Source organism: Alligator mississippiensis, chromosome 2 (genome assembly GCF_030867095.1).
Source record: "Alligator mississippiensis isolate rAllMis1 chromosome 2, rAllMis1, whole genome shotgun sequence".
Lineage (NCBI taxonomy): Eukaryota > Metazoa > Chordata > Crocodylia > Alligatoridae > Alligator > Alligator mississippiensis.
This window is the reverse complement of record NC_081825.1, coordinates 151065205-151077165: the sequence shown is the minus strand read 5'-3', so window position 1 is coordinate 151077165 and position 11961 is coordinate 151065205. Positions and strand designations below refer to the sequence as shown.

The 11961-nt window shown below is 39.1% G+C and overlaps 1 protein-coding gene across 2 annotated transcripts in view; it reads right to left on the bottom strand.

Annotated features, from left to right (window-relative positions):
* Positions 1 to 1465: 1465 nt before the first annotated feature.
* SPP1 (secreted phosphoprotein 1) overlaps positions 1466 to 11961 on the bottom strand; it is a 97217-nt gene continuing 86721 nt past the window's right edge. The window contains exons 1-7 of one of the 2 annotated variants that reach the window (XM_006258043.4): positions 7629 to 7747; positions 6267 to 6332; positions 6120 to 6170; positions 4668 to 4769; positions 3822 to 3866; positions 2703 to 2948; positions 1466 to 2254 (exon numbers count right to left, since the gene is read on the bottom strand). In XM_006258043.4, the coding sequence (XP_006258105.2) occupies positions 1853 to 2254; positions 2703 to 2948; positions 3822 to 3866; positions 4668 to 4769; positions 6120 to 6170; positions 6267 to 6320 (900 nt within the window). In that variant the 5' untranslated portion in view covers positions 6321 to 6332; positions 7629 to 7747 and the 3' untranslated portion in view covers positions 1466 to 1852. Of the gene's footprint in view, positions 2255 to 2702; positions 2949 to 3821; positions 3867 to 4667; positions 4770 to 6119; positions 6171 to 6266; positions 6333 to 7628; positions 7748 to 11961 lie in introns of those variants that run through there. The other variant, XM_059722290.1, reaches the window with a different exon arrangement.

The window sequence follows — 11961 nt, the reverse complement described above, 5'->3', positions numbered from 1 at the left end:
ATATATGCCAGAGCATATGTTACAGATATTTATTATAAACAAATAACTTTTGTAAGCATATATTTTCTTTGGTTTCATTATCTTTTATTATGTTTTTTCCCTCTTCTCCTTCCTCATCCTTTATTTATTGCCTGTCAGTTCAGGCTTTGTCTATAATGAAGTAAGATTTTAAGGAGGTGCTATTTTCTTGTCACAGATTAAATATTTCTTATGGGCATTGTTTGTTTTATCAATTGCTTAAACTGTACTCCATGTTGGGTTAAATTTACACATTCTGTACTAAAAGTATACTTCCTCAAAACTATGGGGTTCAACATCTGAGTAATGTTAGCGTATTGCTATTGATAAGACATACACTTTGTAAGAATTAGTATTTTTAGCTGTAGTATTATGGCCCAAGAAGAAAAATTGTAGGCTACTGATTGGGTTAAAAAGACTTGTGAAAAAATTTGCTTAAAATGTTTAAGCAAAACCTAGGCTTACAGAAATACAAACACACTGCAACTTTATGAACAGTTTTTAGAATCAGAAAATCTCTTCTATCATATTCAATCAAATTTATGGTGTTATTATAAAGCAGAAACACATTAGATTATTTATAATGCTTGTTGAATTGTAGTTGAAGACTAGTATGCACTAATAACGTGCATTTCCCCTAGTCCTGATATAAATAGGTACATTTTGAGAAAATCTTGGGGAAAACATGTTTGTTGATTGGTGTTACTAGGCAACATTACACACAATACAAGCTCCTTTTTTGGATTTCTATCAGAGGGTGGAAACTGCCACATAAATTACCAGTCACTGTATTTGGTGGGCTTACTACTGGAGCAATCTGTTCCTTTGCCAGTTGAAATACCTCCATATAGCATACAAGATGGAAAAAAGCATAAATGTTAGTGTAAATATAGGAAGGAATGGATAGAGGGACAGAGTTTGACTCTGCGCTCACTGCAGTCAATGGATGTTTTTGCCAGAACTAGGCCCACAGTTAGCAGGGAAGTATTGACGTTTAACATACATGTTAAATGATATTTTGGGGGTAAAATTCCTCTACTTTGAAGTGAGTTTGTGTGGATCTTGTGGGAACGCAGAATAAATTTTAAATTGTGAAACTGGCCTTGAATGTAAGTGTAAATGAGAGTATACAGACCTTACGTCTCTTTAATATTTTTTTAAACAGCAGTTTTCCTCTAGGAACAAAGTCAAACTCTTTGTAATTATGGAAGCCACCCCTAAATATTTTAAATACCCTTGTATCCTCCTAGAAGTCTTTGTAATATTCAAAGCAATCCATAATCTTTCTATTCTCCTATATTTTGTGTGATTAGATATTTTTCATACTTAAGGAAAGTAATATAATGCATTCTTCATCTAAATAGAAATAAAGCTCATTCTTCCTATCCAGGAATTAGTGTGATCTATGTGATGTGCAGTTCACTTAATTATGCTCACACTAAATGAAGAGGTTCAGGATTTTGTGGTTTTATTTCACTCACACATTACAACAAAATATACACTGGAATTTTAAAACCATTGAAGTACAGTATCATAAAAGGTAACATTCACTTTGTGTGTAAAACTATATTCGTCTTCCTTTTACATATTTTTCTTCATAACGGAATCACAATCAAAGAGAACAGTAACAGATGTAGTAGGAGGGCTTACATTTCTGCAATGGAAAGGAGAGCTAATATTGCATACTTGAGTTTGCCTGGTTAATACAGTTACCACTAACCTCTGCCTACAGTTAAGATCAAAATCAAAATTGGTTTACATTTGCAAACATTTCTTAAAATGAAACAGTTTCTCCCTCACCAAAGTAAAAAAAATGTTATATATTTGTTTTTCTTTAAATAGTGACCTCATTGTCTTCAAGGCTGTGATGGTCTTGAATATCTTCAGCACTCTCAGCAGTTTGGTTACTGTCAGCATCAGTTTCAGGGACACTAGCTGAAATTTGGGTGTGATGCTGTTCTCTGCTTTCATTGCTCATGTGGCTGTCTTCTGGGACATCAGGTTTGCTGTCATCTGTGTCTACCTCAACGCTCTCGAGTCTCTGATGGCTGTCATCACGTGACCTGCTGATGACCTCATTGCTATCCTTCATGTGGCTTTTGTCATCCCACTCCACACTGATGTCATATTTTCCTGGAACAAGGTGTGCAGCAGGGAGGGGTTTGGAATAGTCTACCTGCTGGCTTTCTGTGTCTGGTGTACTGTCGCCCTCTTCAGTGGCATCATGTACAATGAACTGTATAGCATAGGAGAGAAAGCACAAATAGTTGATATTCTAGATTCTGAGGAGCCAGTGAATCACTGCATATTGCAATACTTCACTGAAACATGTCATGCCTTTTGTGTTTAGGCAGTTCTCAAAGATCTCTATGCTGTCTATATTGTACAGCCTACTGAATATTTACAGAGTTACACAAACATTGTATAATATGATTTTACACTGTCCTTGGTTCTCACTTGTGAGTATATCATGATTCTGCTGCTCCCTTGCAATAGCTTTGCTGCCTGCTGTCTGTATGCAATACTTGCTACCTTTAATGAAAGTTAGGTATCTATATTAAGTAGGAATACACCCTTTTAGTCTTGCATATCATTTCATAGCAGATGGCCTCAAAAGCAAACTCTTATTTTAAAATCTTCTCTCTTTCCTGGAAACTTGATTACCACTACCCAGTGATATTTACCTTTCCTGTAGCTTGGTAGTGCCTGCTAGACTTCACCAACTTTGCTTTGGCTCTCATTCTATAGCCCACACTGTCTCCTCTGCCTGAATTGTCTCCCCGTGTAGGGGAGAAAGGAGGGAAAGTCTCAGTGACTGGGAAATCAGTGGGGAAGTCAGTGACAGCATCCTCATCTGATTCATCTGTGTCGTTGGAATCATCATCATGGTCATCCTCACTTTCAGTACTTCTACTTGCTACTTGAAAGATCTGAAAAGCACAAATTAACAGAGCATCATCCAACTGAATTTAATTTATGAAATGAAATTGATATTGTTATAACAATGTACCTTGCTTGCTCTGTCATTATCTAATACACTGTTACACATTTTAAAGCTGAGGTAGGCAGATATTATTTTACCATAGCAAGAAAGAATGAGGTAGCAGTTACATACTACCATATACCTTGAGTGAAAGTAGCAGAGCATGGTAAAAAAGGGTGCTCAGTAGGTAGGGTATAACAGTGTAGGTGTGTAGGGGGTATAGCGTCAATTCTGTGACATTCTCTCCTGTGTTTTCAGAGTTCATGTTGTCTATGACTTTGGGAAGGTTGCCTATAGAAGAGCAGGGAGAGGCCTAGCAGTAGTACTCCCTTGGTTTCTGTGTGTATTCCTAAGCATCTTCCACAGATACTGACACTCCTTGAAGAGATGTCAGCAACATGTATGCTCTTTCCAAATAGAAGAACCTTGAGGAAGCTCTACAAGTAGACGCTTATAGGGCTTCCCATTCCCTTTGTGGGGACAAAGTGTAGTCGGTAGCCTGTGTCCAAAAGGTTTTCCTTCAGATCTATGTATGTTTTGGCAGATTCATTCATTATCTCAATGTTTTTTCCTTAAAGGGTCCCACCTATCCCTTCAGTGGGAGCTCACAGGAGAACAGAATTGTATTTAGAGCTTTTTTTGCAAGTTTCAGAAAACTGATTGTTCTACATTTGTTTGACCTTGTCTGAAGTTTTATTTTACTTAGGAACTGATTTTGTCAGAGGAGTGCCAGAAGAATGTTATTAAAAGAAATGGACATTATTATATGATGGAAGCTGTACTGCATCTGGTAGGTGTTGGGCTGCAGATGAAAACTCACCTGCCGTTTAGGGACCTCAACACTTTCTTCTGAAGAAAAAGAAGTCTGCAAAACAAAAGAGAAAACTAAGTATTAATGACAAAAAGAGCTGGCAACAAAGTTTTTCTTTAAAAAAAAATTGTTAGAATTTTGAATTTGAGAAATGCTGATCAATTAGTCAATAAAAAAAAAAGATAAAACCAATAAAAAGTGGAGGGGAGAGCATTTTTGTAGGATATTAGAAAGATGTACTCTCTCTAATCTCTATCTTCCAGTTTCAAGGAGTTGCACAATCACAGTTATAGGATCCAAATTTAGTCCTGAATCCAAAGAGTGTGACTCCATCCCCTGACAGGGGTGGTTTAGGAATAGCATTCTTGCATTTATGCAGGGGTTTGAACTAGATGACCATTGAGGTCCCTTCTAACCCTATGTTCTCTGAATTTATGACCTGAAGAAGGGCCCTTATACCCAAAAGTTTGTCTAATACTGCTTTCCAACTCTACAGTTAATTCAATAAAAAAGACCTTGTTTGGTCTGGTCAATTACAGTTAAATTTTGCTCAAGTAAAGGCATGGTAGAGCCATAAGAGGTGATCTTATAGCAATTAATGGAGAGTTTTTTCCCTTTTTTATTGGCTATTATCTTTGAATTTATGTTAATAAATTAATTCAGTATACATCAGTGTACTATTTTGGGAAATAAGAGAGATGTCATTTTTGCATTATTTATCATTGTAGCTAAGACTAAGGACCTAACATGCCACCTTGTAGTTTCTCAGTAGATATAAAAACTCTGCACTCACAGGGAATCTATATTTCTCTTCTAACTACTTTGGCAATCTCTATACAACGCAGTTGTACAAACCTGTTGAGGTAGTACATGAACTTCTTGTGCCCATGGTGGACTCACACGTGACTCTGTCTGCACACGGAGGTGATGCCTGTGATGATGATGGCTTCTGGAATCCTTGAAGACAATAAGAATCAAGGTCATAATCAAAACTACAGCTGCGTGTGAAACTGTATTAAATCACAGGCATCCATTTTCAGGCAGCTGTGGCATCTGAAACACCTACCTTCTTTATAGTGTAACTGTTAGAAATGCAATGAAAAGCAAAAGTAGTAAAAATAAATTAGGAATACTGACATCTGAATGCCTTAATATCAGAGATGTGCCTACTTCCAAGAATAATATGGGTAGTCTTGAACCTTAGGAAGATCAGATCAGAACTTTGCAGCTGGCTCCTGTGTCAGTTCCAGGCTGACCACGCCCCACCCCAGCTGCAAACAATCTTTAGTTTGAGAAAAGCTTGGATTCTATATCTAAACCTTATGGCTTTCACCAGTCCCTACATAAAATACATAGAAATATGCAAAAGGCTAGGCTTCATTCTCCTGTTATCAGCATGGACAGGAATCAGGAGTAACTCCACTGATAGGAATGCAGTGGGGTAACCCTGGTAGAAATGAAAGGAGAATTAGGACCACCACCTGTTCATTCTTTCTTACCCTGTTACCTCTAGTGCTTTAGTCAGTCTGTGTTCTGATTTTGTAGTGATGTGTAGCTATTTGGTCATTGTGGCATGTGGGCCATGATGGTTAAGCATTCACTGGCATCCAGGCCATTTGTACCATTTATTTTCTGAAGAAAAATGTTTTAAACAAGTTGCTTTTTTATCTCAGAGTGAGGCAGAAAGCTCTTAAAGGATTTTAGTGCACTCCAAGGAAGAAGTCGTGCTGACAGCAATGCCCTAACAGGCTCAGTATATGTATACCTGTTGGGGGTCTCACTACACATCTTCCCAGGCTCATGGAAGGAAAAGAATTATTTTTCTACTTCCTTACTGCCTCTCTGCTCCCTGAGGGTTGACTAGTGCTTTCAGCAGTAGGAGGGACATGTCACTTAACAGGGATTGTAATTGCTTCTTCCTCCTTTCCCCTCTTTGAAAACCTCTTTCTATATTTGGTCTTGGGGACAGATTCTCTCTTCCCCATACAAACGTAGTACCATCACAATGACTGGGGCTGCCCTGGGTGTCAGAGTAAAGTTGGGTACATGCTTGTTAAATCAAGGGGATATGTTTTAGAGCCTGTTGCCAATTACATACAGGAATGGACTTCTCCCCCAAAACAGCCAATTGACTTTTCCCCATACACTACCTTACACTGTGCAAAGTACCTTCTGTGGAATGCCAAATGTCATTAGAGTTGAGGGTAAATAAGAACGTGCCATTTAACCTAGATGAGATGGCAACATTATTTTTTTAAGAAAAGATCTAAATAAAAGAGAAAAAGTTTAACTGTAAAAGGAACTTACATCTCTTTCTTCAGAGCTCCTTGAATCAGGCCGGTGCTTAGATTTACTCACCTTCAGGGAAGAAAGAAAAAAAATGGTTCTCAGAATTGCTTGCTGCTAATGTACAAAGGAAACATACAACTCATGCAGCTTTTGTCATTTACTTACTGGTAATGCAAAGGCAATGCCAATGAGGCACAAACAAAGCACTGCAGTCTTCATTGTGATATTTACCTGGGAAAAAAGGACATTATTGTAAGCCAACATTGCAAAAGTAAGTAACATGCAACAGATTCTCTTTCTTCTCATGCTTCACTGTGTTGCGTTGGAGATTCTAATGATATTACAGACCCTTCATTCCCACCACACACATTTTCTATGTTATCACCAACACCCTACTGTGAACCACAGAGAGGAATGGCATCTTCATAATTTCCACTCTCCCCTCCCCTCCAAAACTAAAGGATTTCACAGTATAGACTTCTAATGCATTACTGATGTCCAACTCAAAATTTAAACCTGAACTCTGCAACTCTGAGAATTGGAAGACGTTCAGTACATTTCCAAGTCTGTAATCCAAGGATTTAGTTTATGAAGATAAGCTTTATGAATATAGCTAAATGTTGTTTGCTAAAGGGTCAGATTCAGTTTCACATTTAATGAGAAATAAGTGAGGAAAAGAAAAAAACATTTTGTCTTTTTTCAGTTAGTGTAAAATCAAATATTCAGAATTGTAATCAAAGCAGCAATAAATAAATGCAAGCATAAGTGTCTATAAAAGGATACTGCTTTTCTGATCAAGTTTTTCCAGAAGTCTGAAAAAAATAGGCTATATTTTGCAGCAGGAAATGAAAGGAAATACCAGGTTCACATTGCAGTTTTAGTTACTTAGAAGTGAATAATTCCTGATAGGCTACAGGACATTGTTGAGTTAGTAGACAGAGATGGCGAAGATCCTCCACATGACTGAGTCCTTCTATAGCAGTTAGCAAAAATGTAGCAAATGAGCTCCAAAGAAGTGGTAGAGAACATTGCAAAACAATGTATTTAGTTAGATTTTGGAGGACAAATTTAAAATGTCTTTGCCAAGTCTAGCAGTGAAGGAGATTTAACACAGACATATAAAAAAAAACAACATGTCAAACAACCAATTATAAGACATTATAGTAGTGTTACAATATAAAATATCCTATCCAGAGCCAGGAAGTCTGCCAGGAGAGTGCTCTGTAACATGACAGTTGTGACATTTAGGAATTCTGGTTTCCAAGTGGCAGCTTCCAGTTTTTAGCATTGGACCTAGTGACAGGAATCTAACTACTTCCTGTACAGACTGAACATTGTAATTTAATATTGCGTGCTGCATCCTCTCTCTCACCAGTTTTACTGCTCTGAAGGCTCACCCCTGAACAGAAGAACTAGAATGCTTAAAACTTAACTGAAAAGTGGGATGTTTAAGCTTTACTGCCTGATACCCACATGAATAATGGCATGATACAGCATCAGACATCAAAAAACAAAATGTGCATTTACCTTTCCTGGTATCTGGATCAGAAGAGTTGAAGCTGACAGGGGAGCTGTTAGCTCTGAAGCAGCTCAAGCCAATCTGCTCTGAAACTATTCAGGCTTTCTTTGCTCTCCTCTTCCACTGATTTAACATCTGCAGCCCTTTGGAATTTAAATGCTGTCCCAGCCCTCAGTCAACCAATCTCCACGGGGCGGAAAGAATGAGGTCATGAGGTTTCTTGCCACTGCCCTGCCCTCATTCTCCTACACTTCCTCTTTGGTTCTGTGGCTTTCAAAGCAAACAAAAGCTAGTTTATGGTTAAAACATTACTTATGGGCAATATCATTAACTAGCAGGTCTGTTGAATGCACAGCATTCAGTATCGGGTAAATGGGCTTTGGGGCATATATTTGTTCTGCTTTTGTTTCAGGCAGAATCAATAGCTTCCCAGAACTCTGTCATTCCTTGTTCCGAGCTTGAGATAATAATTCTTAGAGAATGTGTCATGGAAGATGGAAACTTATATATAAAAACCAAAAAAAGATACTGAAGGCTCTGAAAAGATTAGACTTAATTCTGCTCTCGGGAATGTATTCTCAGTGGGGCAGCACAGTGGACACTGGGAGCAGTATTTGATCCCCTAGTTTTTAATCATAATTGATAGAGACAGACCATGATACCAAGATGTCTGCTTTCAGAATGCTGATGTGTAAAGTTGGCAGCCATGTCACAGGAGTTCCTGATAAAAAGCAAGGTTTTGCACATTTTTTTCCCCAAATTTCAGTTTTTTCTTCCAGCCAGCTGTGCAGCTTGGCTGGGCCCTTCTCAGTTTCACTCTTTCACTCCCACATTCCAGGATGTCCCTTGGTTTTGTTCAGTCACTGCAGTAGCGGCTTTTGGGCCTAAACTCGGCCAATATAAGGGTGAGCTATACATATGGATGCCTTGAATGAGTCTTTTAAACCCCTGTAAGTGGCTGTATTTTTGAAATCATATTGCTGCAATTTATTACTAAAGTTTTCAATTCTGCACATTCAGGAACTTTTATTAACTTCTTGAGTTGAAGCCTGAGAAAAATAATTCAAGTTTCACATAGAAAATGGAAATAGAGGAATTCATGTTGCTATGTCTGATATTTTTAAACCTAGGAGCCTAACAAAGACATTCAATGGCCTTACTGTCAACTGTGCTAAGCATCTGGTACTTCCCAATGATTCAGTAGCTGTAACTTAGCACTGATGAAAATCAGACTAGTTATCTAGGCACTTACATGTGAATTTATGAGTCCCATTTTGAGAGCTTTGACCTGAAAATGAATTATTAGTGTACTTGTATACCTAAATAGTAAGAATTACTTTGTCTTTATGGCCTAACCTAAAGAAAGGCCGGGGGGGGGGGGGGGGGGAGGGGGGTCCATAGAAAGATGCCTGTTGACTTCAGATCAGGCCTTTAAATAGCACAGCATCTATAATCCAATAATATTTCATTCTAAACTATTTACAGTGAATTCTCTCATTGCCATAGAAGGTAAGCAAGTATTACATCCATTTAATAGAAGAAGAAACAGAGGTTATGTCTACAGTGCAAGCTTATCACCACCAGCAGCACCCTCAGATACACTGTGCTGTCCCCTTGAGATTGATTGCCTTCTGAACCAGAAGCATTGTAGCTTTGTCAGTGCTGAGGGGTAATTAGTACTGCTGCATAACAGCACCAGGTAAACTGGCCATAGGCTAATTAGCCCTCCCACAGCGCTGCACAGACACATAAGCACTTTGCTAGGTTCAGGAGGCAGTTTGTGTAGAGAAGTACAGCTTGTTTGAGGGCACTGCTCTTGGCTTGGTAAGTCTGGATTGTACATGGGGTGAGGCACAAAGAGGTCCTGAGCCTTTTAGGTAAGGTGGGACATAAGTCTAAATAAATAAATACATACATACATAAATTAAGTGACTTGAACTAAATGCAGAACAAGTCAATATTTAGTAGGGTATAGAATCCCATAATCCTAAATCCTTCTTTGTTTCAACCACAAACATCCCACTTTCCAGACTGAGATCCACCAAACCTACACTTTCTAACTCATACATTAATGAAGACCTGATGAAATGAACACTACACTACAGAGAACAAATAAATGATGATGCTTTTATTTTCCAAAGCTTATGTCCCCATGAGCTGGGTGATAACTACATGGGTTCCCTGAGCATACGGCATGAAAATTACTTTAATATCCGTCAGGTAACAAAGAGGAAAAATTGGCTTTTACTCTTGATGCAAGAACTACTATGTTGACAAAAAGAATGGATTTATTTCACAAGCTCATCAGCATAAAATGGTTGTGCCAGTTGTGATATGCAGGTACTTTTGAACTATAATCACACTGTGACTTACTCAGTAACAACAAGCTTGAAAGCTTTGGGCACTTTGGGTTAAGATTTCTTGGGTATTTGTTAGAACCCCATTTCCCACAGGAGACACTATTTAACCCCAAATACAATATACATAGGAAGCTAGTTATATTTCCAGGCTGGCACCAGGTGGCAGCATTTCTGAGCACTGGCCTAACAGCTAAAAAGGCAGCTGTTGTTTATGCTGATTTCCTAAGAGCCAAAAATCAACAGTGTTGTTTTGCTGTAATCCAGGGACAGGATGTAATGTGCCTGTTACTAAATGGCTGCATTTTTATGCAAGATCAGCTTGAGTAAAACTCTATTAAATTTAGCACTTGTCTCATGGCTGTTCTTTGTGGTTACCCATCATAATGGATAGGAACAAATGTTGCATTTGTCACTGGACAAGTTATTCCTGTGTTTGTCCTGGAACAGAAATATCCCAGGATTGGCATGCACACACATCACCATCCTAATCAGGGTTTAGCGAGTGGCTGAATGCACTGCTGCTTTTCTGCCACTGATTCAATGATGCCATCCTGGGATAACCGTTCAGATGTACTTTGTACTGTCCAGGGTTAAATTGCTAGTGCTTGTTATCCGGTGAACATTTTTTTGATTTATCCCAGGACAATGGGCATGGATGTCTGAACTTCAGCACATTATCCTGGAATAAAAAAGATTTATTCTGGGACAAATGCGACATCTATTTGTAGCCAATGAAAAAACAGCAACTCTAAATGCTCTTACTTTCCATACATGGTTCTGGTTGCAGGCAGTTTGGGGTGGGCAGTAGCACAGTTGCACCCTCCTGTGCATCTGTGCAGTGAACACTCACCCTCCAGCTGGTAGGGACACTGGAGAAGGGACTAGGCAGGGAGCAGGCTCAGGAAGGGAGGACCAGCCTACTGCTACTGGTCCCAGTCAAGCCCAGCACCCCATACAGTCACTCCCCACAGCTGCACAGGACTCGCCCACTGCCACCACTATCTCTAGTTGAACTGGACATGGGGGAAGGCCCAGAGATGGTGTTGCCCTGCTCCAACTGGGAGTGGTTGCGGAAGGTTCCAGGTTTGTCTGAAGACATGGTATTATTGAGCAGTACCTTCTTTCTATGCTTGCTTCCTGCCTGCCCCCTCCCACTTCACCCCCAGTGTACCCGTGCTCCTCCCTCCCCTCTGGCCATGGTCAAGTTGTGGTGCAGGTTGCCTTTGGAACACCCTGTTTTAAAAAATTTGGATCTGCATTTGGTTTTGGCCAGTTGAGAACTCCTATTCTGTAGGTAGATGTTGGTGCCCGCTTCAAAGAGAAGTAAACTGGTTGATAGAGTGGAATGGTTGGCTCGGTTCGACATGTTCATTTACTTTTTAAAAACATGTAAATTAAGAGAGCATGGTTGGCATGCATCAGCTTTCCATTAGACTGCTGTTTTGCAGAGCAGAAAACCACTTTTGAGTGCTTCTTCATACAGCCTCCTATATTTTTCTAAAGTCATAATCCAAGTCTGGAGCTGATAATTTTTTTTTGGCCTGTGTAGGCATTTCATTATCACCACCCACTTTCTGTATTAAATAGCACACATTTGGCTTCTCTGACCCTATATTGTGGAAGTTAATGACTGCTTCGAGAACAGTGATTTGCCTTGGTTTAATCTTTTGTAAGTACCATTATACTGGGTATGGGGCTCAAACAAAAGTTGGGACCCAAGCCCCCACTTCGAATATACTTGAGCCCACCTATGCATTAAATGCAATGCTTTTGAGTGGTTTACAATTTAGTGAAACCAAATGATCACTCACGGAGCCTATAACAATTAGTTGTTTAATGGCAGTGATCTTGTAAAGCTGAATCAGAACTTAATGCATTTGAGGTCACTTTGAGACATTCTCTTAAGAGGGAAGGATGTCTTAAAGTTATAAGGGTAGTCTTTTATACAGATTTCACTGCACTTTTACTTCATTAATTTTCA